At 38.5% G+C, this 27,500-nt stretch overlaps 2 protein-coding genes, 1 long non-coding RNA gene and 1 pseudogene across 8 annotated transcripts in view; 1 reads left to right on the top strand and 3 right to left on the bottom strand.

Annotated features, from left to right (window-relative positions):
- Positions 1–5,062, bottom strand: part of LOC113670125 (G2/M phase-specific E3 ubiquitin-protein ligase-like) — a 9,920-nt pseudogene extending 4,858 nt beyond the window's left edge. The window contains exons 1-3 of the transcript XR_016187084.1: positions 3,378–5,062; positions 897–1,058; positions 207–288 (exon numbers count right to left, since the gene is read on the bottom strand). The product of XR_016187084.1 is annotated as a G2/M phase-specific E3 ubiquitin-protein ligase-like (transcript). The remainder of the gene's footprint in view (positions 1–206; positions 289–896; positions 1,059–3,377) is intronic.
- An 850-nt stretch (positions 5,063–5,912) lies between these two features.
- On the bottom strand, positions 5,913–7,840 carry LOC149045160 (uncharacterized). The gene is made up of 3 exons (XR_016187086.1): positions 7,589–7,840; positions 7,411–7,497; positions 5,913–6,855 (listed from the first exon to the last, which is right to left on the bottom strand). It is a non-coding gene; the product is annotated as an uncharacterized LOC149045160 (long non-coding RNA).
- A 7,850-nt stretch (positions 7,841–15,690) lies between these two features.
- On the top strand, positions 15,691–23,129 carry LOC149045159 (prolactin-releasing peptide receptor-like). Of its 5 annotated transcripts, none has more exons than XM_089208030.1 (3): positions 15,691–15,936; positions 18,834–18,950; positions 20,635–23,129. In XM_089208030.1, exons 2-3 carry the CDS (start codon positions 18,905–18,907, stop codon positions 21,681–21,683), a joined length of 1,095 nt encoding a protein of 364 aa, XP_089064156.1. In that variant the 5' UTR covers positions 15,691–15,936; positions 18,834–18,904; the 3' UTR covers positions 21,684–23,129. The 5 variants fall into 5 exon arrangements, with proteins under 5 accessions (XP_089064156.1, XP_089064158.1, XP_089064155.1 ...); XM_089208032.1 differs by having other exon boundaries at positions 15,707–15,936; positions 18,840–18,950; positions 20,635–22,392; XM_089208029.1 differs by lacking the exon at positions 15,691–15,936 and adding an exon at positions 18,004–18,417.
- LOC149045158 (immunomodulatory peroxidase-like) overlaps positions 23,108–27,500 on the bottom strand; it is a 5,790-nt gene continuing 1,397 nt past the window's right edge. The window contains exons 3-7 of the mRNA XM_089205853.1: positions 27,033–27,337; positions 25,665–26,248; positions 25,067–25,096; positions 24,202–24,390; positions 23,108–23,624 (exon numbers count right to left, since the gene is read on the bottom strand). Coding sequence (XP_089061979.1) covers positions 23,362–23,624; positions 24,202–24,390; positions 25,067–25,096; positions 25,665–26,248; positions 27,033–27,337 — 1,371 coding nt within the window. The 3' untranslated portion in view covers positions 23,108–23,361. The remainder of the gene's footprint in view (positions 23,625–24,201; positions 24,391–25,066; positions 25,097–25,664; positions 26,249–27,032; positions 27,338–27,500) is intronic.

Below are 27,500 nucleotides of genomic sequence, written 5' to 3'. Positions count from 1 at the left end.
ATCCGTGCTTACAACTTATTTTGAGAGAGCTAAGTGATAAATCGCAAGACATTTCTTGGCCTCGTTGGTGGAAATTTACGAGAGATTCAATTTATCTTTCCAAACCGTGGCCAACACATCTCTTTCGGTATTGGGTCAATTGCAAACTATCCAGGTCTTGCAAAAGGGCCTCCGTATGTAGAAGAAAATGTGTAATCACCAGTTACCTCTATTTTCTGGGACTCTCTGGGCTCTCTGGGAGGAACTGCTTACGCGGTTCTGCCGCCTGCTCGCGTAAGGGTGGACCCTCTGTAAGTGGCAAAAAAATTATTACAAAATGCCTCTGTTAATGCCTTCCTTGCAGGACTCGAAAAAAGCAGAGTACATTTCTGAATTTTATGAGAAGTTGATCGTACGGAATACATACTATCAAGTGAAAATGAAATGCATCGGCGTGGGTAAAGCTTCTGCAAATGAAAGAGAAAAGTCGCTCCGCTAACGGGCAAAGGACACTTTTGCATACGGGTGTAGAAAAAGAAAAACACGCAATAGCGTTGGAAAATTGATTGATAAGCCAGACAGGACGGTTCCTCTGAGAACGAGAAAACTCGAAAGCCTTTAAGATTTATTTAATGTTCAAGCATGCCAAACAGAGTTACCTGTATGGTACAAGTTTTCATTTTTGTTTAAAATGATGTAAATAAGGTCTACGGTCTAAAAAGCACAACAACTCAACCCCAGAGATGTCGTCCGTGCAGACATTTTTACTGGCGTACATCGCTTGCCGCACGACCCTCTCGAAGCTACACGTATGCTCAAGTGTGGTACAGAGTGTTAGCGAGTGTTGTAGAAGCGTGGATGTAGCGCATTGCAGCGCACTGAACCTCTGATAGGAGAAACAAGAAACCATAAATTACCAGTTGTCAATTGAACAACCTGCGGTGCTCGTCGACCACTGAGCTAGATGGGCCCGCCACTGGGATGTTCGTCGATGGTGTACTGTGTGTATTCCCATCGCTTATCTTCTGGGCTGCTCGTTGTAGCAACTCGGCGACAGTGGTGTTAACGTTCGAATTGTTCTGAAATTCGAGATAATTTTAAATAAGGTAAATCGGCAAAATTTGTCTCAAATATTCAAGCTTAATTTTAGAACTTAGCTAAACGTTCCACTAAGGGATGGGCTGAAATGAACACAATTTTTAGGGGTCTTGGCCGATAGCCTATTGATGCAGTGGTGTCGGACACAGCCATGTAGACAAGTGTTCAGGGGGAGGGGTATAGGGGTGCAACGAAGGGTTTCAAACCCTGACCTATTCATACCCGGACGAGTTCAGATCCTGTTCAAGACAGAGAGGCCAGAAAACAATACCCTGTCAATGGCACGTCCCTGTATACGCCATATAAAGGAGTAACCCCTCCTCCGGGCACTCTCTTCAGCGAAAATTTATACTTAACCACTAATTTCGTCATCAAACACTAGCTTAAATGCTTTTTAAAACCTTACGCGGATAAAACTTTTAGGTTACACCGTAAGTAAACAATCCTATCAACTGGTAGCAAGCTGCTCCCGTAAGCTACCGCAAAGTTTGTGTCTTTTACAATTCAAGCTCTTACTCGCTTTTTCAATCGTTTTAAGAATGTGCATTTCAAATGGTTTTGTGAATGCGGTAAAGGGCATTTTCGTGACTCGTGATCGGCCCCTGTTTTCCCCGTGAAATATGAAACTGCTAACTTTTTTGTCGTGACTCGTGATTTTCAAAGTGGTCGTGAAGCGTGATTTTGTAAAATTATTATCCGTGAAACGACAAATGAATGTTTAATTTGCTGTGAATCGTGAGTTTAAGGTTACTTCCTACCTTCAGAGACCTAAAAAATCGATTTTTATTTCATTTGACAAAACTGAATTCAAACATTCAATCAAATGTTTCCATGGAAAAAATATCTGATATCTTTAAAAGCACAGTTATTTAGAAAAACGTATTTTCAAATAAAAGTTATTAAATCAGGAAGGTGTCATTATCTGGGACCTGAGTGAGTTCACTGGGGGAATTTTCGCGGCAACCGCTCATGTTGAGGCTCGATCTTCATGTTATTTCCATATTTTGTTTACATCGCACACTTTACAAAATTCACACGTGGAAGCTCTTTGTTTATGGAAAAATCTTTGCGCCTGGAAAAAAATCAACAGCGGAAGAAAGTCCTTGGGAGAAATAGAGGAAAAAAAGGCAGGCCCAAAGAAAAGAAAGGGTAGCACTCTGTCAAGTAAAGAACACAATTCTTTTGTGAAAACGATTGGTACTAACGGAGCTTCACGCTGGCGCCCAGATTTCGAACAAAGAGGTCGTCATCTAACCAAAATTTACCATACATAATGTTTAAAGCGAAGTTTCCTTTTCTATATACAAGTACTAGTCTTGATACAAAAACATTAAAAATCGCCTCGAATCGTAATTTTGAAAGCTGTATGTTGATTATTTGTCTTGCTCCTCAGCTTTGCAGTTTTTTAAATTTTTGCAGCGGGTTTTTCCTTTGCCTTTGACCACTTTGCTTATCATTGTGTTGTCCTCCTCAACGCTCCACTGAGCAATTGAGATAAAAAAAGAAAAAAAAAAGTCTGCAATGGGTTACTTTTATCGGGAAATCTTGATCCATAGTCATTGACGCCAGGAGGTCCCGTTGTCCTATTGGTTTGCGGTTTCCTGGGGCCAGATAATCTTCTGGCGAGGCGCGAGTTGTTTGCAAACCCTTATAAGCTAAAATCTGGCATTTGACTTTAGGAGGAATACCGCTACTTTGAGCGAATTTATAGGGTATATAGATTTGACCGATTTTCGTCAAATTTCGCCAAAACATCCTAGGAATGATGACAAACGAAGCTGTGTCAGGAAATTTTGATATTTGAAAAATTTGTCCCGTGGCGTCCATTTACGCAATACGACTCGCATATTTTTAGCTACTCCAACTAAGGATGCCGATATGGACACAACTAATCGGAATATCGAAAAAGCCTGACACACTTTTGTTGATTGATGCCTCGTGCATGAGACTGTGCAGCCATTTTGCTCATGATCCAGCATCTAATACCCGATGAATTCAGTAGAAGAACCTTCGGTCGTTTAACGCCTTACCGGCTCTTGACACTTCCGTGAAAGAAAGTCGCTCAAATTATGTTTTTATCGTAATCTGCAGTTATTAAGCTTTCTTCTGATATGTAGTTTGCTAGGATTCACTGCTTAATACTATAAACATTTAGGCTCACCAACACGTGCAAACTGTGGTAAACCGGGAGGCCGGTAAACCGTGGTAGAATCCAGTCTCGTTGCTATTTTAATTAACGCTATCACGAACGACAACGAATAAATGCAATATCGGCAGGGAAAAAAAGAGGAGAAACTTACCAAATTGGCTCTGCTTTACGGCAAGGCGAAGTGAAGACTCTTCCACACAGCGACTACACTATGTAATGGTTTCGCGCCAGTCTTCACATTCGATGACGTCATGCCCCCCAGCAGATCGCTGAACCATTTGCGGTTTGTATTTTTGGTGGTTTCGGCGAGATAGCATTCAGATCACGCCACAAGCAAGCTCGACAATTTGCCACACCATCGAAATATTTCTTGTAATGCTAAGCAATTTAATGTTCAGTTAGAACGTCTGATGTTCAGCAAAGCTATTGGTAATGCTACACTATTCGTGTGTAAGCTGTACCATTCTACATTACGCTATGCCGTTTCACGCAACGCTACACCATTTGTGTGTACGCTGTACCAATCGGCATTACGCCGAGCCATTTCACGCAACGCTACACTGCTTGTATGTACGCTGTACCATTCGACATTACGCTGGGCCATTTCACGCAACGCTACACCGTTCGTGCCTACGCTGTGCCACTCGACATTACCCTGAGCCATTTGACGTAACGCTACACCGTTTGTGTATTGTATTGCAAATGAGTGCTAGGCTATTCGCAATTGAGCTAGTCCTTTTCACAATTTCATGTTCCAACTCAACACGGGCTACTAGACCGTTTATCATTTGGCTAAACTATTCATGTTTAGGGTGTTCTGTTTCATGAAGGAAAACTAAACCGTCTATAATTTGGCCATGCCATTTCTTTATTAGCTTTGCTGTCCTGCAGCCGATCCTTAGACCAGCTGTGTATTTGCTGATCTTTTTGACATCCTTGTATTTTTGGTTCGCCTCATGTAAGGTAATCCAGGACAGTATTAGATTCTGGATTCCACGCTGTGGATTCCGGATTCCAGATGCTGGATTCCAGATTCTACCGCTGCAGATTCCGGATTCCAAAACACAAAAGATTCTAGATTTTAGTTTCTGGTTTGCCCCTAATTTTCGCATTTCGTTTTCTAATGACTTCGATGGCGGATTTCGCTATTGAAGGACATGTTGGTGAATGCATGTTTGTCTATTCATATTTCCTCAAAAACATTTGATATTTATGACAAATGTATAATAGCAAATTAAGGGATAAATTTTTGTTGTAGGAATACCTGTTGAGACTGTCCGTCTTTTAAATCCAATGTCCATTCATTCCACATCTTTTCAGCAACTCTGAAGAAGCAAGGCCGCATTTCTTTCATACAGGTTCCTCGAGGTTCTTCAAGTGATTTAACAGTAACAAATAACTAATAGTTCAAATCATTGCTTAGCATTTTTAACTTGTAAATAACAGTTGGACTAAAAATTGGCCAATTTTTTAAATATAAAACTGACTTAGAACTGCTAAGAAAAAAGCTCGAAAATATTTCCCTATCATCTCAAATTACTTTTTAAACCATGTATTGAGTCAAAAATTTAAACCGGAATATAATTTTAATAACACCCCGAGTAAATCACGGACAGAAAAGCTTGTTTTCCCAAATGTAATTGGCGATGATGTTCGACGAGATTGCGCACCAATTCAGCTATACTTAAACTTTTGAAAAATCGCGAAAGATCCTCATTTACACGGTAATGTTTAAAGAATAACATTCTCTTTTCTAAATTTCCTTTTTTTTTTTAAAAGGTTAGCCAAGTCATATCGCATTACGTCGGCGATGAATCCTTCAGAGCAATGATTCTATAAAGTACTCGGCCCAATCCTATTCATTATTTATATAAATGATATTTCGGCAAACATTGCATCAACCGTGAAAATCTACGCTGATGATACTAAAATCTATCGCAAGATCATGAAGCCTGATAAGGATATACCAGCCTTACAGCTGGACTTGAACAAATTAAGCGATTGGGCTAACAAGTGGCAGTTGCGCTTTAATCCTTAAAAATGTGAAGTTATGCGTGTAACGCACAGTAGAGACAGATCCAAGCCTAGTTATTCCCTTGGTACGCAACTAAAATCTGTCGACAGTGCCAAGGACCTAGGGGTCACAATAAACTACGATCTATCTTGGGGTAAACACGTCTCCTACATAGTAAACAAGGCGAACAAAGTGTTGGGTATAATTAGGCGATCACTTGGGAACGATAATCGCTATGCGTTTTCCTGCCTCTTTAAGTCGTTAGTAAGACCTATACTCGAATACGCTGTACCCGTCTGGAGCCCCTACCAAAAAAAGGATATCGAATCCTTGCCGAAAAAGTCCAAAGAAGGGCATCTCGGTTGGCATTAAAGCAAAAACGCGGAGAAATGAGCTATGAAGACCGCTGCCGCCTACTGAATTGGCAAACTTTGGAGAAACGAAGAGAGTTTTTATCTCTGATCCAGTGCTACAAGATAGTTCTGGAAATAGATAGTCTTCATTTTTCGGACTTTTTTGAACTTACTAAATGTAATCGAACTAGAGCCAATCACGATTATAAGCTCTACGTAAAAATAGGTATCGTAAATTGCTACAAATTTTCTTTTTTTGTACGGATCGTTAATATGTGGAATAATTTGCCTGAAGATATTGTACACGCAGGATCATTGACTTTATTTCGTAACAGACTAAAGATTTACATGAATATTGATTGAGATGATGGTAAACAGTTTTTAATTATCTGTATATAATGTTTTGATCTTTTTATTCGGGGAATCTTTTATATAGGGTTAACCTCTAGAATATCCCCTTTCGAGAGATACTTTTACAATTTTTTTTAAATTTTTTTTATTTTTTTTTTATTTTCCTTCTCTTGAATAAAGTATTGTAAATGTAAAGTTTCAGGTGGCCCGCCGCTATTTTCTTTTCTAGAAAATGTTGTTTGACCTTAAAATCTGGTGATATCTTATCTTAGTCGCACCGAGATATGATGCCTTATGAAATCTTAAGTTTGTTATTCCAAATGCCAAATATCAAACATGTCAAAGAAAACGGTTCACGTTTAAATGCCGAACATTCGACCTGTAAATAGACCTTTCCTGGCTTCCATAAATATCAATATATAACCTTGTTCAAAGTTTATCATAATTGGAAACGTGTGGTCCATCGCCCTGATAAGCTCACTCCTAATCTTGGAAGCGACACTTCCCTTTCACTCTCCCCAGCTGCTTTCTCATCCGCCGGATTTTGATCCTCATCATCTCCAACATCTTCGTCGTAAAGGTCACCATTAGCAAGCCTGGAGAGCCTGTTGTCCTCCTCAGACGTTAGAGTGATGCTTGAACCCTTGGCAGTGAATCCCAAAACTCGGGTTAGAATGCAGTTAGGTGAGTTCCGATCACAGACATCGCCGGGAGTATACGTAAGAGGGTCACTTGTCCAGTTCAGCCACTGAAATTGCACCTTCTTTCGTAAAAAATTGCCTCCATCTACTTCTAATTGAACGTCTTTTAAGAGAATAGCCAGCCAGAATGGCGAAATCTCTCTTCTGCGGTTATGTCTCTCAGCAACGACTTCCTATGTGGTAAACAGTTTGCACCCGCACAGTTCTACCCTGTAGTACGACATTAAGAGAGTGTCTCTGTAAGAGCGGTCCGGTCGATTCTGCTTGAGACACGGATTTCGCTCATTTCTTGTGTGTTGTAAGACATTCATGTACCTATACTAAAACCACAATCCGTTTGATCGGATCTCTTTATCTTTCAGAGTTTTACGGAAATTAAATTTCACTCGAGCGAAGGCTTGTCGTGACACTTTTCAAGACTTTAATTTATGACAACTTTGAAGGACAATTTACAAAAAACTACGGAACTTAGCAAAAAATAAATACCAAAGCCATGTATATTAACTCTATCTTATCCATCGAGGTGACTTTCGTGAACATCACGTTTCAATCAAGGAAACAGGAAGACTTGAATGACACCTTATCCGTTCGCTTAAGTCACACATGCCAAAACCGATCAAATTCAATGTAAATTTTTGAAAAAGTGAGGCGCTCTTAACTGATCCAACTAACATAGCTAGGAAGTAGGTGCTATAAAAAAGGTAACTACAGAAAAAAACTTTGCGGCTCGACCTTTACGAAAACTTTATAACTCCGTGAACTTACCTAATTTTCGGCAATTTCCAAGTTTAGCCGCCATTTTGAGGGACTTGTCAATATGGAGCGTAGCAGATATAAATCAAGCAGGTAGATCTAAAACCGTCAGAAATACATACGAAAGCAATTCAAATGAACTTTACTTTCCATTCAGGCGGCAAAATTTGAAACTGTTCGTTGAACTTACCATTCCTACATCCCCGTGCGACTAATTCTTCCAACAATTCAAACACTACAACTAGTGTTCGAATTCCCCTGGTCGATTCCACCGTAAGAAATAACCTGTGCCACCCAAGCTTCGACTCGAATGTGAAGTACGAATCAAATAACATAACTGCTTCATCTTCGCGGCAATATCACGCTGGTATTTTGATTTTCTTATCGACAAGAACGGTAATCAGGTAGCGATCGCCATGTTTACCTCATAAACGTGACCGCTGACCAGCCGCTGAGTGAAAATGGTATAGCGCGGGGTGGGGTGGGCGGCGGGCTTATTGCCATAAGATATTCGAATACATACTTAAAAAGCTTCAGGACTCCCAGCCTAAACAGTGGAGGCATGCTTCGTGGTACAGACAATTTTTATTTTATCTCATAACTTTCTCCTTTACATTAGAACTGGTATTAATTAATAGAGTTATCAATATATATTTTTAACCGGGGTACCATATGACCTTTTTTGCTCGTCACCAGTGGTATAAAATAAGGTGTCTTCTCCATCAGAACCTTTTGTCAATGCCCCATTGCACGGAATGAACACTTTATTTAGAATGTTTGTTCTAAGTCGTTTTTGCAATTCCCAAGAATGTATGCAAAATGATAGAGATTTGATTCATTCAGCTGACACGTTTTTTTAAGTTATAGCGCGTGCAGGTTTTTTCTATCAAAAGTTGCGCGCGCAACACACCTGAATTGAAAATTCGTCGTAAAATCGCACGAACCTTAGAATGAGTGTGAGCAACTTTGACTTCTGGCAATATGAAGCCGATTTAGGTTATTTTCTAAGTTCCGTAGTTTTTTGTAAATTGTCCTTCAAAGTTGTCATAAATTAAAGTCTTGAAAAGTGTCACGACAAGCCTTCGCTCGAGTGAAATTTAATTTCCGTAAAACTCTGAAAGATAAAGAGATCCGATCAAACGGATTGTGGTTTTAGTATAGGTACATGAATGTCTTACAACACACAAGAAATGAGCGAAATCCGTGTCTCAAGCAGAATCGACCGGACCGCTCTTACAGAGACACTCTCTTAATGTCGTACTACAGGGTAGAACTGTGCGGGTGCCTTCGCTCAAGTGAAATTTAATTTCTGTAAAACTCTGAAAAATAAAGAGATCCGATCAAACGGATTGTGGTTTTAGTATAGGTACATGAATGTCTTACAACACACAAGAAATGAGCGAAATCCGTGTCTCAAGCAAAATCGACCGGACCGCTCTTACAGAGACACTCTCTTAACATCCTCTGTTTGGAAGGCTGTTGTTACGTCGTGGCAGTCTTCCGATGAGGCTGTGATGATAGAAGGACGCATGCTGAGGGCATATGGAAGTGTGCCAGTCAACTCTTTCGTCTGCCTGCTGTGTTTTGGGGAGAATGTCAATCCTACCGGGTAGCTTAAAAGAGATAGACCATTCTTCTTCCAGCGCTTGGATTCTAGTTCGGGCACTAATGTAGTGCTCACTTTCTCGTCTGGAATGGAATTCTTGACCCCTTTTCGGTGGATCTCCAGTGCTGTCTCGACATCCATGCGGTCTAAAATTCGAAGCGCTTTCAGTGAAACGCATTTCTTTATGCCCTCATCTTCTCTGCCCAATAAGATCGTGAAACATAAATTGCAGACAATCTTCTCGCTGGAACAATTATCGCAGTGCGGCTTGTGTCCCTCCACGTGCTTTGAGTGACTGGTGCAGTTTTGACAGTTCCTGGCTTTCGTCTGGCTTCTAATTACAACTATGCTTCCACGGCCATCAGGAAAATATTACTTCTTGATTCTCTCATTATGATTTATGGAAAATGAATATTTATTTTTGATTTTGGTCAATCGCGAATTGGAAGTGTCAGAAAGTTCGAAAGAGTCGAAAATGAAAAGAGTATTTAGTATTAAGTATTAAAGTCGATACCTGACGCTGGGTGCTTGATAAAAGTGGCGCAGTTTCCGGTGCCAAAGCTTGCCTTGCGCCCAATTTTCTTAAAAAACCGGCAGGGAAAGCAGGCAAAAGCAAAGCATCCAAGTTGTCAACAGTTAGATTATTTTCACAGAAATTTACAAATTCCTCGATTACAAGCAAAACTAAAGCGTATCTTTTACAAGGTCACCTTCCAATTGTTGTTATGATAACCAGTAAGTTAATATTCCAAAGCAATCAAATAGCGGCCATATTGATGATGTTCCGAGCAAATCCTGTGGGATTTGAACGCTTTTGTTATATAAACACTTTCTAAATTTGAGCACCGATTGACCACGTGAGTGAACTGCACTCTACAGTGGTTTCATGGATGCGGGTGAAAGCCGCTAATACGATTTGAAATGGATTTTCAGCAAATGGATTCTGGATTCCCTTTTTAGCAGAATCCTGGATTCCAAAAGCTGGATTCTGGATTCCAAAGTTTAGTATTCCGGATTCCACGAGCAAAAATTTCCTTGATTCCGGAATCTGGATTTCCTTACATGGGGCGATTTGGTGGTGACGGCCGCCCATACAAATGACCAATAATATCAAGACAAGCTTTAATAATTATTCGATCTAAAAGAAACATTTATAATTCGCACTCAGAACAAACGCAAATCAAGTCTAAAGCTAAAAAAAAAATTTTTATCGAAGTTTGGAAAAAGTAACGAAGCGGAAACTGACTAAATTAAAAAACCTTCAGTGTAAACTTACTTCTGTGGCGGGTCGTTACAACAGTCTCACTTTACTGGTTAGCAGATTCTCCAGGTAAGCGGATTTAGAAACAGAAAAATTGATAACAAAATAACTTCTTTCTCACTTCGATTCCGGTGAAAAACTGACTTAAAACATCATAATCTAACGGCTTTAAATCAATCTATGGAATTAATGTCAATCACGATTCTTGTCATTAATTAAATTTGTCAACAAGAGGCAACGCCTACAGTCATAGTGGTAACAAATTCGACGGCACACCTAAAGAAAAAAAAAACAGCTTTGTTCAGTTCGATCTTGGCAGCCATTCTTTCGTCGCTAGCCCATACAATCTCAGCCCTTATTTCGGCTACTCAAGATAGAGTGTACATAGTTTTTGGAAGTGAAGTTGCTCTTGTCTTCCTGTGGTTGTCAAACCAAATAAAATTTAGATGGTAGAGTTATCAACCGTTTGCGTTTTTACTAAAATAATTTTTTTTTTTCTCACTTGAAGCACAAATACTAGAATAATACAAACAAACACAAAGTTAATTACTCTAACGCTTACGCTACTCACTAACACTAATTACGAAATACTGCGTTACATTACATTCACAGTCGGCTAGATTTAATTTATGTTGTGGTTATATAATAATATAAACCTAATTTGTACAAATACTTCTACATCAAATTCCTTTTTTGGTAGAACGACTGTATATACAACTGCGTCTATAACTGTTAATACCCGATACTCATCTATTGAGTTACAATAACATGTTTTCCCATTTTTTATAATGAATAGATTCTTTTTTATTCTTTTTTGCGATCAAAAATTCAAATTTCCGAGTTTCAGATGTTTTAGCCTTCAGTAAGGATACAGACTAAAATAATTACCCGGTGACTAAATGCCTGGCAGCCGGGCACGGTCTCCAATAGACTAAATGCCCGGCAGTCAAACATTTTCACGCAACTTCCACCAAAACTTCTTCGTATTATCAGATGTTTGTTAAGAAATGTCAAGCGATTCCGGGTATTTAGTCTATTTGCGATCGTGCCCGGCACTCTGTTCAAGAGTCGACAAATCGAGCGATTTTGTGATTCGCTCAGCTGGAAAAATTGTCCACCAAATAATTTTAGAATCACTTGGGAAACCTAAACAAACATCGAATACTGTATTATTAACAGGTTTATTTGAGGTGACTGACCCTTGCTGTCACGCCACAGTTGTCACGAAGACAACATATTCTACGAAACCAGCCTGACCTCCCAAGCTTTATAGCAGGTTTGGTCCGTCGGATGAAAATCAAAATAACTTGCGTAGCTCTAAAGAATCCCGAATCGTATAAATAGAATTTTATTCGATCTGAAACAATAAATAAATAAATAAGATTTCTAAACAACAGAACCTAACCAAAAATAAGAGACCTAAGCACATCATATAATCTTAAAAACACGAACAGATTTAATCGCTAATTACATGCGGTCTTACAGAAATTACACTAACAGAAATCAACGCGAATAATTGAATGTAACAAAGCCTAAGGAAACCAAAAACGACTTAAAACAACTGACTTACTTCGTGACGGGATTCCAGAGTTAAACTAAACTGTATAATCATCAAAAACGGGAAAGCTATCCTGATTCATGCCTCCGACACGACACGTGTAAAAAACTAACTAAAAACCATCAACTTACTCATATTTCAGTGTCAATCAAGGTGATCAATAAGTGAAAAGAAAAGGTGAAATATTAAACTAAATAAACTTTTAAACGTAACGCAAATGTCACGCGAGCAATGTTCCTCTCGAAACAAGGTTCATGCGGTTTAAGCTTGATCGCTGAAAAACCATCGCAATGTTAACATTGCTTGACATTTCTAATCAAACACCTGACACTCTTGGGAAGTTTGAAGAACCTTTCAGTGGCATTTTGATGAAAATTTATGACTGCCGGGCATTTAGTCCATTTGAGACCGTGCCCGGCAGTCTTATTAGGAGCGTAGCAGACAGACAAGCGAGCAATATTATAGTATGCACAAGCTCAGAGAATTTGTCGACTAAAAAACCAAATAAATGTTTGTAATCGTTTGACATTTCTTAACAAACATTTGATTATCTTAAATATGTTGAAAGAACCTTTCGGCGGAAATTGCGCGAAAATTTCTGACTGCCGGGCACTTAGTCCATTTGAGAGACCTTGCCCGGCAGTCTGATCAGAAGCATAGAATTTCAGTGTCGACAACCAAGCGATATTGCATTATGCACAAGCTCGGATAATGTATCCACTAAAAAACAAATTAATTTTTGGAATCGCTTTACATTTCTAAACAAACATCTGATACTCTTGGGAAGTTTGAAGGACACTTTCAATGGCATTTTGGTAAATATTTCTAACTGCCGGGCATTTAGTCCACTTGAGACCGAGTCCGGCCGGGCAGTGTGATCAGAAATGTAGAATTTCTAAGTTGTCGACAACCGAGCGATATTATAGAATGCACAAGCTCGGAGAATTTGTCCACTAAAAAAAACCAAATAAATTTTTGGAATCGCTTGACATTACTAAACATACATTTGATATCGCCTCTTTGAGAGTTCCTTATGTTCATACAAATTTTCGCCATTGCGGTGTGGGTGAACTCACCGTCTAACTTTATTTAAAGAATCGACAGACGTCAGTTTCCGCTTCGTTACTTTTTCCAAACTTCGAAAAAAATTTTTTTTCCTAGTCAAAATCAACACGTCCTCACTCAGTTGTCCCCGAAAGATACATAAATGGTGGGTCATTTGCATAGTGTGAATTTTTAGGCTGATTTAGGGCTATTTTTGCTCGGTTTTAGTTCATCTGCTCTGCCCTCTAAATAATCCTTTCCAAGGTACGTCTACGAGTAACGCCAAACTAACGAACCCACTGGAAAAAAAATGCTGTAAATTCGTTCTAGAAGCCCATATAACATCGAAATTGTTAACTTACGTTCTGTTCCTCATTCGAAGGTCATGTAAAATCAAATGGAATTAAAGGCCGCGAGTTCCAGCCTAAAGATTTGCCGAGACCCTTGGAGTTGAGGCACTCTACAGATATTGCGGTACTCAAACCGTAAGAGCTTTCAAGTTATGGTTCAAACTAGTTACATTCGGGGTAACAAGTGAGCGCTGAATGTTTCTTAGGACATTACATACCCTTGAATGTATTCGGTGAATGTTGCCTCAATTAAAGTCTATTCTAGTGAGAGGCCATGGACAAAAAAAAAAAAAAGACATATTTCTCAATTAACATAACCTTCTTTATACCCGAAAACGAAAATTTTAACAGTGTTAAGGTTTTTCTAAAATTTTATTTATATATTTACCTTTTAAAAAAAGTGTGGGGTCAACAAGTTCTGAGGTCCGCAGGTACCGGAGGTGCCGCGGTTTACTGAGACGCTTTCGAATTTGACCAGATGATGACCTCTTTTCATAGGAGGCGCCGCCTTATTTCTCTTCGGTGGTCTGTTTTTGTTATTGCTTTGTTTTGTTGTTGTTGCTCTTTTTGGTGATCCTTGTTAATTTGGATCTTCCTCTTGTTATTTTATTTTTCACATCAACATTGGTAATCTTTTACCTGCGCCCGAGAATTTCAGTCCCAGATGTTCAAATCCCCAGGGTCCATCAAAAATATTGTCAATGGTCTGTTTTCTTACTTGGTTACGGCCTTCTTTATAAATTACAGTACCCGCAGCTTTGAACCAATAGTTAAAATTTATGCACGATTCAACGTATAAGTTTTGACGCCTCCGCCAACTTCTATGAATATGTTTATGCTGGTGTGAAGATCTTGGAAGGGAGGGGGGTGTTTCTTCTTCTGCCGCTGTACGTTAAATTGGATTAGCGCGTATGCGTAATTTTTAAACATTTTGGTCTGTCTGAGATAAGATAGATGCTTCAATCTTAGTTTAGTCATCAACATCCCCTCTACCGACTCCCACTGACACCAAAAAAATTCAACGACAAGTACAAAAATAAAAGCGATAAGAACTTCGGGGTTGAATGGAGAAGATTTTACATAATTTCCATGTTAACGTTTGTTAAATTAAGAACTATGGCGGCAAATTGTCGAAGGTAAAACGCACCGTGACCAGAGTGTAAATTGAACTAGAACAGCTGTTTAATTTTGGAGCAACTGTAGAATACCCTGCCACTTTGGTCCACCTCATTTACATGTGTCATGAGGCTTTGAAGATCGAGGCATAACACAATGTAGGTTTTTCTTATTCAATGACATGTAAATGAGTGGCAGGGTATTGTGCAGCTTAGCTTTATTTTATTGTAAGACAGCTTATCAATGCAGGCAGTCGAACGAATCGTTTAAAAATTCTACATTTTGCTTTGCTTGCGAATAGTCGAACTTTATATTCATTTGCTTAAGTTTCACTTTTACACAGTGAGATATTTCAACTGCGTAATTGTCGAATAAAGGAAAACCGTTACGGTGTTGTTTTATGAATATTGCGATCCATAGGAAATGTCACGTCATGGGATTATGTTTCTTAGGCGTATAGTTTTTAAGCTTCTACTTAACGAAAGATGCGTTTTTCATTGTTTCCTTTAGCGGTTTATATCCGTCGTCTAAGACCTATCGTGACGGACTTGCGAACTGAAATTTATACTTATTTGCATAGCCACTGAGGCAACTCAAGCGAGGTGGAAATGGTGTAATTATAGATGTTATTGATAAGCTCATGCCAAAAGATGCGGAGATCCTGGTGATATGGGGTCTATACACTAGGAAGCTGGAACAGGGACTTGGGAATTGGATCATTAATATTTAAGTTCGGGTTTAATTTCGTCATGGCGAAGTCACCAGGTGGTATTTTGCGGTCGAAAAGGTAAATACGGGAAACAGGCTGTCTTTCTGGGGGGTTGTAATATTTGCAAACGGCTAAATATCTTCTTTTTTTCTTTTCGAAAAATTGACAGAGAATTGACTTGATGAATTTTCCCGCGACCATCCGTCAAAATACAAGGTACAGAATGTGGTAAAATAATAAAAAAAGTAAATACAAAATGAAAAATGCCCTTGACAACTTTTTTAGCTGGTTGACCGATCATAATACACATTATAATTTCCATGAAAAAATAAAATTTCAACGTCATTTTTTTAAAAAATTTTTTAAGATAGCAGCGTGCGAATTAAGGATTCAGTTTCAGAAAACAGGTCATAAGCAAACAACCTACAAATGTTTATCTTTAACTCCAGAGAATCACTTGCGTATGGGGTGAAAGAAGAAACTTTAGGGCATGATTCCTTTCAGTGTATATGGTTGTGAGCTTGTTAATACGCTTGCAGCATCCAGTATGATGAATTGAAAAAAATTCAAAATTAGCATTTTTTAGTTATTACTTTTATTTACTCAATAAGACTGATGTAAATATATCAAATTTTATTTTCCATTTCATATATGAATCAGCCATCACTTTTAGACCATTAATCGTTGGGTCGCTAATCCGGCGTAGAACTCCTTTTAAAAGCTTCCGTCTCTGAAATCGTTTAAATAAGCTTATTCTTTATTTACGGAGACACTACCACACACATTAGGACAAGAAAAATTTATAGATTCTGAGGACAGCAGTCATTCCACGAGGTTATTCGTTGGTCTCTTTAAGTTTCGGTGGCAGGGCGAGTTTATCTTCGGAATTTTTAGGTGAGTTGAGTTTCAATGGCCAAAGCTGTTTTTTTCCCCCTTTTTTAAGTCATGCAGCGATGAACTGGTTAGATATGAAAACAGACTTAATGTTTTAGAGCCAAATTATGCGCCACACACAAAGAGAACCTAGATTAATAAACATCTTTATCCCTGGATGGGTGCGGTTTAAACTGCGATTCGAACTTATAATTTCAGTTCTTGTTTTTAAACAGACTTGTCTTCGATTTAAGACCCAATGCGGATGAACAGTTCAAAAGTATATAGTGTTCATCCGATTCTAAGAGGCCATTATGAATTGATATCTTGTGCTCGATCAAATTATGGATGATAACATTGGGATTTGTCCTGCTGTCAATCATAAGAGTTCGATGCAACCTGGAGTCGTAATATATTTGGTTTTCCCCTTTGTGTTCAGCATGTGTCACGTTAGCTTTAAACTAGCGTGTCACATAGTCATTCTTGTTACTCTGTATAAGTTTTTCTTTTCTTTTCTTTTCTTTTGTCTTTTTCTCTCTCTCTCTCTCTCTCTCTCTCTTTTTTTTTTTAAAAAGCCTTTTACTAAAGAAAACAACAGCTATTATGGAAACTATTACCTTAACGCCCACCATAACTTGGTTGAAAAGATCTCAATGAACCACCTGAATGTGGTTTTTGAGATTGTTGACGTCATTCCTATGATCGGCAGTAATGTTTCAATTCGTACACTAGAAGAGCAAGTTGAGTTGAAACATTCATTATAAGACCATTTACTACTTTTATTTATTTATTTGTTTCTTATTTTGTTGGTTTTTTTGTTTATTTTCGTTGGGGCTGATTAACTTTAATTCGCATTTTTAAATTAAAATCGATTCCAAACGGCCGTTTTGGATGTTCATTGTTTACTGTTTTAGGGAGCTTTCGGAGCAATACAAGATGAAAATTAGAAAAATCTTCAGGATTGTAATTACTTGAGTTCTTTCAATCGATTTTAACCTTGATGACGTAAATTTAATCATTCTATACCGTTTACAACCCATTGTATGAAGGGCACCCCGGAAATTTTAAAGAAAAACTCGAGGCTTGTCAAAATTCTCAAACTATGCATCGCTTCGATTGTTTACGATCTAATAAGAAACGGGAGCCATAGGAACATTTAAAGCTCATTGGCTAATTTATTTTATTTCATCATCCTTTGCTCATTCTTGTGGCCGTATCCAAAAGTTCTTGAAATACTTTTAGGAACAAGAATATGTGATGCCTTCATAAATTAATAAGACTCGGAAATTTGCTGTCACTTATCTGCCACACTTTCTTCGATACGTACAACTTGCAATTTACCCACTCACGCTCGCTTCCTTTCCGACCTATTTCACTTACTTATTTACTTCTTCATTTAACATAACCAGCAACTGTATGAGCAAAGTTCTCTTCATTTCTTCGCAAAACTCTCAATATCTAACAGAGTAAGATTAAGTATTTTAAATGGAGTTTCCATCCATTACATTCTGGAAAGTTTTTATCTTCAAAGAGAAAAAGAAAAAAAAAAAAAGAGATGCATGTTATGCTTATTTACTGCAAATATTTATAGTCATGGTTAATTTCAGGAAAGAAAGGCTTAAACTCATTATCACACCGAAGGCTTTTGGTTCCTTTTTCATATTTAAAATTGATCAGCTTCAAGAATAATTTCAGTAAGGTGATTAATGGGCCACATTTAAGGTGAAATGTGCACTCAACCAAAAAGAATCACTGATTATTTTTGAAATATATTCTAGTAGCTTTTATAACTAAAACTCATTGGAAGCTGAAGACTTGTTAATCCACTAAAAGCTAATAAAGAAATTTAACAGAGTAAGGAAGATTAGAAACAAAAAATAGTAACAGCGCGATAGTTGAATGATAATTCTGGTAATCAGCAGGAAGCATCTTTTGTTATTGAAAGTCAAGTGGCGGTCAGGAAATTTGAAACTTTCTTTCTATGTTCTCGAATTTTCTTCCTGCGTTCTCGAATTTTCTTATATTACATTATATACACTCACCATAGAGTCTCCAATACATAATTTCATATATTATATTTCTTATATTACAAACGATACAACAGCTAAACATCACATTCCATCAAAGAAGCAGGAGTGTTTCCAGATGCCGTGTTTCTCAGTATGGTCCAATATTGCAAATTACGGTGTCACTCATTGTTATTGATGCCCAAACAGAATTCTCGTATTAATGAGTTACAGCTGATTATTAACATAACAAAACAAAGTTTGACTTGGATGTTTATTAAAAGTAAATATCGTGTCAAAACTGTTTTAAACCATTGGTGGTTTGGAAAAAGACGGCTGTTTTCTTTGATGAAGAATGCAATAAGTCCGTTCTTTCGACTTTTTCTCAACACGGTACATTGTAATTTGGGTAAACAAACCCTGGAAGACCCCATAGGGTGCCAATATTTCATCATTTCGTCCAAAGAGACGACAACTACTCAACAGTCGACGTAAGGTGAGTTTTGCTCTGCACTCTATATGAAAGCAACCGTGTTATTACTCATAATATACCTAACATTTTATAATTGAGCCTTCTTTACGGACAATTCCCTCGTCGCAAGGCATACCTAGAAATTTTGGTATGTTCTATCAGCTTATAGCATCATTTACGAACTGAGTTGTAGGCTTCCATATACACAGTATGTGGCTAATATTTCGGGTATCATACACAAGTGAATATCTTTCTTGTGAAAACCTATATTTCCGCTCTGTCGTAATATATCCTTATCATCCTAACTTCTGGATATATTAATTTGATTAAAAGGCTCGCTAATTAGATTAACTTTACCAATACGTAAGCAATTTAAGCAATGTGTGCTATCGTGTTCCAAATGCGTAAAGTGTTAAACAGCAGATTCGACTTTTCGTCAGTTCTAGGTGTGGGAGAAAGGAAGCATATTTTCTTGTTGCTGACATCAAGAAGTACACTCTTGAGAATTACGATGAACACTACAATAAACTCTACAGATACAGAGAACTCCTCTGACGGTAAGTCGAATCTCAAACATTTTGCGTGATTGATAAAGGGCTTTGAAAGAAAGCATAGAATAATGTAGGCTGTCACGTAAACATTTTTTTTCCTTATTCAACTATCGTCTACTCATTTTTACTGTGTTTACAAGGCTGATATGCTACCATTTAGCTGCGGTAGTCTCGGTGTATTTTGAAAGGAAAGGCACGTCCTTGTAAAGATATTGCAGCACTGTTTTTCTTTACAGTCGAGGCGTTAAAATTCAGAGAACGTGTAGCATCTCTTTTGTCGCCTGTTTAATCTGTTCGTCGCGAAGTTAGTTAGATAGCAAATTAACTTGCACCTTGAAAACCTGTCGGAGGAAATAACTTTGTAGTATCATGGGATCTAAGCCAAAGTAAATCACACTCAACGCCATCATGTGCTTGTCCATCAAATGGCGTCATGCGATAATCAGTTTATCAAAAACTCTTAATTTGAATCCGTCAAATTTTGACGAGTTCATTTTATTGACTTTCTCCCGGCACTTTTTATCTTGTATGCGTGTGACCTTTTTCTTCTGAGGTTAGGGGGCTTCAACATGCAGTCATGCTTCCTTAGCCTTAGCATTTTTTCACGAGTTTTAAATTCAATAAATGCCATTTGATAGCGAGTCAATAATTCGCTGATTACCAAAAGAGCTTTCGTCATTATCATTACTGAATGACCACTAATGCCATGCTCGTGTGCGTCAATGGCCTCTCTTACTGTATAGGCACCTCTTGCAAGGCAACTGAAAGAAAGCCGAAATAGATATGATTAAAACCGATTAATGAAGGCATAACAGGCTAAAAGAATCATTTCTAATGGACTGATTAGAAAGTACTCCCAATAATCACAGGCTATCTTATTTTTCGTGAGGTTGTTGTCTAGACTCCTTTAAAATCCTATTAGGTTCGAATTTTCGTGCTTTTATGTCGGAATCTAAAAAAATAATCTCCAGATACAAAACACAGATTACCATATGAATCAGGAGAAAATAAACGATTTCTTCATGTTGCGGCTGGTTGAGAGACTAAGCCGTCCAGAAAAAAAAAATGTTGTTCGAGTGTAACTAAAGGTTAATGATATGATTTTTAACACAGGGCACGGACACAAAAGAAAATACATGTAAATTACTTTTTTATTCGACGGATTGGGAGGGCCGAACTGGAAAATATCTGACTCAAGATCATAAGATACAGGCTTTTCCATACAAAAAATTGATTACCATATGAGCCGGGAGAAAACAAGTAATTTTTTTTTTTCGTTGCGGCTGGTTGAGAGGCTAAACCGTCCAGACAAAAAGAAAATTGTTGTTAATGATGTGATTGTTAACACACGGGGCATGGACGAAAAAAAAGTACATGCTAATAATTTCAGTTACTTCTTTTTCACTCGACGGGTGGGAGGGCCGGACGGGAAAATATTTGATTCGAGGTCTGGACATACGGACCTGTAGCGCAAGGAAACACCTGACGACTTTTCCAGACCGGCTCTCGTCAACTCGTCGGGCCTCATCGACGTCAGCTTTCGCTCTTTTCGCTAGCGTGGCCGCACAGTTCTTTTGATGATAACGAAACATGAAAAAGGGGAAAAAAAGGCAGATATTGCAAACATGCAATAACAAGAAAAACCAAAACAAAACAATACAGAACATACCCCTCTGTTTGCTTTACACAGGGCAGTCACCTGGCGCCAGCTCTCTACATAAGACGATCTTCACAGTACTGTATTCGATGACCATATTTGTGGCAGTGGTCGGAAATCTTCTTCTGATCTTCATCATCAAAAGAAGACCAGAAACAAGATCGCTGACTGGTTTCCTGTTTGTCAACATGGCCGTCGCTGATCTTCTGGTGGCTCTGATTGCTATGCCTGTCTCCCTGTATATCCTGCACGGTGGTGGGGTATGGGCAACGGGAATGTTTGGAAATGTCACGTGTTCGCTTACGTTTTTCACGTTTCATGTCACACTCGGCGCATCCATTTTAAGTCTGTTGATTATGTCAGTGGATCGTTACTTTGCAGTTGCCCGTCCTCTTCACCGTTTTGAGACGTTTCGAAAGGCTAAAGTCCTAACTGTGTTTATTTGGTTGAGTGCAATGATTTTCTCCATTCCAGCTGCTATTATTTGGAGGCTTGTTCATTGGCCTCAAACTGAGGGTTTGGTTTGCGGTCCAAAATATGAAGAGCTTGGCAAATTTGGGACGAAGGGTTTCTACACTTACCTCGTTCTAATTATGTACCTGATTCCACTTATCATAATAATTACCCTTTATTCTCGGATCTGCCTCACGCTTTGGCACCGAAGCATGCCGGGTGAAGCTTCGTCCGAAATTGAGAAACGTAACGAGATTACGAAGCGAAGAGTTGTGCGCATGCTCGTCATAATCACTGCTGTTTTCGCTCTTTGTTGGTTCCCGGCTCACTTTTTTCATTTACTTATTGCATATCGTCCTGACGTCTTGTCGAAACTTCCGTATTACGTAATGATCCTTTGCTTCTGGTTGGGTCACGCAAACAGTGCGGTAAACCCATGGCTGTACATGATGTTAAACGAGAAATTCCGTATCGCCCTCAGTGCTACTGTCCGCGGAAGGGATCCAAGAATGCGATCCGGCTCAAACAGAACCCAATCCACCTCAAAGTACACTTCAATCGAAGGCGGCAATTCGTTCAAGACAAGACAGTCAAATAGAGAAAAATCCAAAGCAGAAACATTCATGTGAGACGATACGCACTTAATCCAACCTAATGCTTATCGGGCTTCTTCATGTAAAACCGCCATCAAATGTCCTGCTGCCATAGAAAGCGCGATTTACAACATTCAGTAATTTAGAGTTCTGCGTGCGATAGTGTCAGAAACGTTGGAGTGCGATTGATAGTAGATGGTTGTCATTGCCGTTTGACAAATTTTTCAATGTTCTCCCACGCAAAGAGAGTCAGCACGTGAGGGACGAAGAAGATCTGGTGATCCTTTGCCAATATTTCTATGTCGAACCTCCTTACCTGAGAACAGACGCAAGATTCTCAGACAAGAATTAACTGACTTAGCTATAGTTGCAACGATCCCTCCATCATTTGTTACTCAACGGTGTTTGCTAGAATTGAAAATCCGTAGGGAGACACTGATTGAGCCCTGGTGAGCCCAACCTTGACCAGCGCGTTTTTTTGTTTTTGTTTTTTTTTCGGTTTGGCGGCTCTTTTTTATCGAATTTTTTACCCCGTAACCCTTGTGGATATAGTAAGGTTTGGCGCCGAAAACACTTTGTTTTGTTTATTGATAGTTTTTGTTTTTTGTTTATTATATTGTTGTTATAATCATTATTATAGAATGACTTATCAAAATCATGATGATCAGCTTGAAAAGAGGGCCACCGTGCTCTAGCCAATAGTGTTATCCTAATGCAAAAAAATTTGTTTAGTTCTAAAACTGTTCTTAATTGTAAGTGTGTTTCTTCCACGCCCCACATTTAAGCTGCCAAAGAAAGGAGACCAAGGCCAGAATTGCTTTCTGAGAGCATTCATTACAAGATATAAAATATGTAGAGCTCGAAAAAGCTCACGATTTAATTTTTTTTTCCTTTTTTGCACTACTTTTTGTCTTCGAGCGCCAATAACTGAGAAAGAAAACCTTCCGAGGACATAGAGGCAACCTCCCGAGATCGACTTCGATCCGCCTGAAATTATTGAGATCAACCATATTGCTCCAATCATTTCTTTGTTAAAAAACAACTGGGGGCGCTCAAGACGAAGCGAAACGAAGCGAGTATTATGAGCAAGTCCTTCCCCGTGCGTTTCTTATCCTTTAAAGTTACCACCAGACTGAAGGCAAGACTCGTTTCCTTTAGTAACCCCAGAAGAGTTAGGTCGAAAGAGGTTTTTTCAAAAACATGCACAGATCATACATTTCTCTGTTTGTTTACACACCAGATAATCCTCGAATTTGGACGTGGTCACAATAATTTTTTACAAACCAAAAAGAGACCGCGCGGACACGCAATTTGTTTCTTTTGTTATGCGTCTAGCTAAATCTCAACCAATGATAAAGTGTGATACGAGCATGGGAACGTAATTCTGAGTATATGTATAGTAACCATATTATTATTTGCCATATCTTCAAATGATTAATTGATATTACTTTACAAAAAAGTGTAATAAACGCTTTTATTCATGATTTTAATCAGTTTTCAATCACGCCGTGACATCATACCACAATACCACCGGCATAAGTAACATTGCGCGATTGAGGGAGTCGCGCAATGTTACTTATGCCGGTGGTATTGTGGATCCTTGGTATAATGTCACGGCGTGATTGAAAACTTCAAGATCATATATCAGTCTAATTAAATTACAGCTTGATTCTCGTCTACGGTGTGACTTATTCGAAAGTCTATAGTTTTTCATTTAAACAGCCACGGTGGACTGAAAGCACGGACCTTCACACTCACATATAAAAGCCCAACTGTTTGTGCAAGGCACTGTGTACCATAGTGAAAAAGTGGTATCCGGATGCGTTGCTAAGACAACACAGTCTCTTTGTTCTTCAGTTATCAAATCTTGAGGAAAGCCAGGTGGAAAGTTAAGAAATGGCGCTGGATTTGTGTCTCCATTCAGGCGAAAAACACCCTCCTCTTCTAAGTCCGTCACACCAATGTAATATCTTTGCCCTTAGAGAAGAGAAAAGATGAATTGATGAAAAGATATCTCGTGTTCGATTTTGACTCATACCACCTCATTAGTGTTTTGAGGAAGGCCCCTGCTCTGAGCCGGGAGATATACCTACTGCATTAAAGGTATTTCATAATAAAATTTAGTTCTACGCAGAGCGAATGTACGAGTATAAATAGTCTGTTAGTCGGGAGCTTGTCTTCCTTGAGTCCTCATTGAAGCTATTTTGGAAATAATTACCTCAATTTTTTTTCTATTTATCCTTCTTTTTCATTTATCTGTTTTTGGAAACATGTTCAAACAAGGGGAATGATGTTAATTGCAACGAGCAATCACAAAGAGAACCTACGGGAAAATAGACTTCTGTTACCATCCTTAAACTTCAAAATTTAAAAAAAAACCATAAATAAATAAATAATGAGTAACGCTAATATTTTCTCGTCCTTTTCCTTCTATTTTTCTGTGGGTCTTGAAGATTTGACTGCATCAATAACTGGAGTGTGTTTTGAATTGACCTTTCAGAAGATAACTTGATCATCATTGAAGTTTGTCATACCGTGTTTTTATAGTACGTACCATTATCAGGGGCAAGATAAATAACTTCAGCATTCTCTTCAAGTGATCGAATCTCGATAAGATCTCCCAATTTATTGTCTTTAGTCTTAAAGCTCATACAAAATGATCTTGCAGCCTCGAATGTTATGGTAGGGGTAAGGAAGAATCTGATACAACCACCTCTAAATGGAACAAAGTCCTGAGGACAATCTTGAGAAAATAAGATAACAAGAAATGGAAATTAATAACAATAACAATAACAGTGATGACGAAGTTGTTTACCATGATGATGATGATGATGGAAATATATATAGATAAAGAACTTCCACTGCATTATAATAGTCCCACATGGAGGAATAATTATTCAGGTTTGAGAATCACCATATTTTTTGACTGCCAGTTGTGCACGCCCTATATTGTATGTGGGGAGACGGCTGACTGGTAACCTTCCCAGAAAAAAAAAAAAGTTTGAAAAGACAAACTATGTTTTCATGAAAACCCTTCGCAAGAAGTAGTGGAAAAGGTAAAAATTGTCTTGAAGGAAGAAGTAAAACTTCACAAGCAAAGCTTGTGTCCATTTGCGTTTTTTTCCTTTGATTTTTCGCAGAAGGGCTAGCTTACTTATCCACGCTTATATCGTGCAGCGTTACTTTATTTGTGAGTGTTTATGTTCGCGTTATCGATATCCGTTGTAGATTCCTTTCTTTTTCTCCTGATCAAGTATATTCGTAATAATAAGCATACCTCTGCTATTAGTTTACAAAGGCAAATTTTAGTGTCAGCATTTGCGATGACGTTTAGAAAACTTCGTCTGCAGCTACATTTTGTTTTGGAATTTGTGATTTATAACAAAATCTTGCGAACAGAATAATGCGGTGCCACATACCTTGCACAATAGGCATACCCGGTAGTTCATCTATGGAAAGTGATGAGAAAGCAACAATCATTGTTTGATACTCTCAAGCCATGCAAAAATGTCAGCAGGATACATAATCAAAAGTTGATAGATAATGCCTTTACAGCGCAAAGCTCGCATCGCATCTCAAGAAAAGACAGTCCAACAAATGAAATTCGATAAAATGAGCATGAAGCTATTACCTAAAAAAATGGAACGAATTGTATAACTCATTTTCTTAGAGCAGTGGCTCTCGATCAATTTAACGGAGATTAGTAAGAGACATTATGGGCCTCATGAAAATATCAAGTTGTTGAAGCAATAAATGTCAGAAATTATCCAGTTTTTCTCGCATAAACGACTATAAGACTGAGATGCATGTGCAGCATTTCTCCAGGATTCTATGTCTTCTATAACAGTTCTCATTGTCTCTAACAAGTTGTGCCCTGGAGGGGAGAGACAGTGTAAAACTCAATGACAGTTCATACTATACAAAATACTTTTGCTTAATGACTCGTGCTAAGAAGTGCCACTCAATTATACCTAAAGTGCATTTGAGTTATATTAATCACAGTTAACAAACGCCTACCAATGGGCTCTTCCTCCTCTCCGAAAACTTCCAAGTTCACTCTGGGAATAAAGTCACAATCGATTACAGGATTGTCTCCGTTGTTACCAGTTCGGAGTTTAAAGGCATTTTTCTGAATGAAGATCACGTTGTCTGTATTGTCACAATATACTCGGGACAATGACGTCTTTCGTATCTCTTCAAGCTGAGGAAGAGTGAATGCGGCAATAGGGTCATTTCTTTCATACCAGAATCGATCACCATGTCGCAGATGTCTAAACTGCTTGGTCATAAGACAGGTGAACGTAAAACCTAGCACGCTTCCAAGAGTGGGAAACTCGAGGATGCTGCCTACAAATAAATCGATGTCTTTTGCATTTTCATAGGCTTGTCTCAGTTTCATGATCTCTGGGCGATTTATGGTATTACGAAGTTGACCAAAGTTATTACTTGGGCCTGCTCCACAAATCTCGCGGAATTTTACGAACGTTTGTAAGCCGTGATCCCTACCGCGGTGAATGTTTATTGCCGGAAGATCGCCAACAATACCATCAATAGTTGGTCCTTCTATTATTACACGTTCTCTTATGACGTCAACAAAGTTCCTGAGGAAGAAAATTTCATCATAATTAGTTAACTATTTTATTGAACGTAGGAATCTTGGATTGGTGAGACTTTGAGAAACCTAGTTAAAAACTAGATAACAAGTAGTTCCAAGCGTTCTCTTTGTTAAATATAAATATATTTTTTAAATTGGCCTTGGTTTAACAAAACTTCGTTCTAAACTATCTTGAATCTGGCTAAAGGAGGTAAGTTTCTGAAGAAACTGTAGTGCTACGTCGGTGAGATTATAACAGGGATATTTGGTATTATCAACTGAGTTGATGACGTAAATTAGTCACCGTAAAGAGTTAAAAATCTGACGTTTCGAGCATTAGCCCTTCGTCAGAGCGAATGGATGAAGGGCTAATGCTTGAAACGTCAGCATATAAACTCCTTACGGAGGTCAATTCTCGTTATCAACTCAGTTGATAATCCCAAATTACCTTGATTGGCCCGAACCAGCACCACTCAGGCTGTCAGCACTTCATCATCCTTGCAGCCAAACAATCTCGCAAAACGTATTTTTAATGAGTAGATGCTATGTTTCCGAGTGCCTGTTCACTAGTAAATTACAGATTATAGCAAAGTATGACAGAAACAAAAAATTGGCACAAGAGGCGCAGCCGAGTTTGTGACTTATATTCTATCAACATTTTGACGTATTTTGAGACTGACTACAGCACGGAAGCACGACAATATAGAATATACTCGACGTCATCTATGCATAAGAACCTATCAAAAGGCATGCGTAGTTCAACCTATTGTTTAAACTGCTTTGATACATACTTATCCGGGAGCTGGGCTAGCTCGTTAACGAGACCATATAAGATTTCTCCAATGAGGTTAACTTTGAGTCCAAGTAGCAAGGGGGCTGGATTGAAAAAGTCCACTGCAGTACGTCCGCGATAAATGAGTTTACTGGAGCGCCTGACCCTTGAATTGGTAATTAATCCAAAGCTTGATCGAATTAAGGTGTGACCCACTCTCAAAACTGCTGTTCCAAAGTGGTTTAATATTCCTGCATTAATCGATGCATTATATCCCATAAAGAATTTACCAGGTGGCTCCAACAACAGACCTTCCCTTTCCAGCTAGAGCACAAAGCCCACAAACCAAGAACAAAAAAATACAAAATCTTATTAAAAATGCAACGTTTGGTTTGTTTTCCACTTCTCCGTAATATTTTGGTTAAAATAAGCGACTTAGGCTGAAAACAATCCAAAGGAAAACACCCACAATAATTACCGAACCAAA

Source organism: Pocillopora damicornis, chromosome 5 (assembly GCF_964200805.1).
Source record: "Pocillopora damicornis chromosome 5, jaPocDami1.2, whole genome shotgun sequence".
NCBI classification, from domain to species: Eukaryota; Metazoa; Cnidaria; class Anthozoa; order Scleractinia; family Pocilloporidae; genus Pocillopora; species Pocillopora damicornis.
Note: the sequence above shows the minus strand (reverse complement) of the source record. Positions and strands in the feature narration are given on the sequence as shown.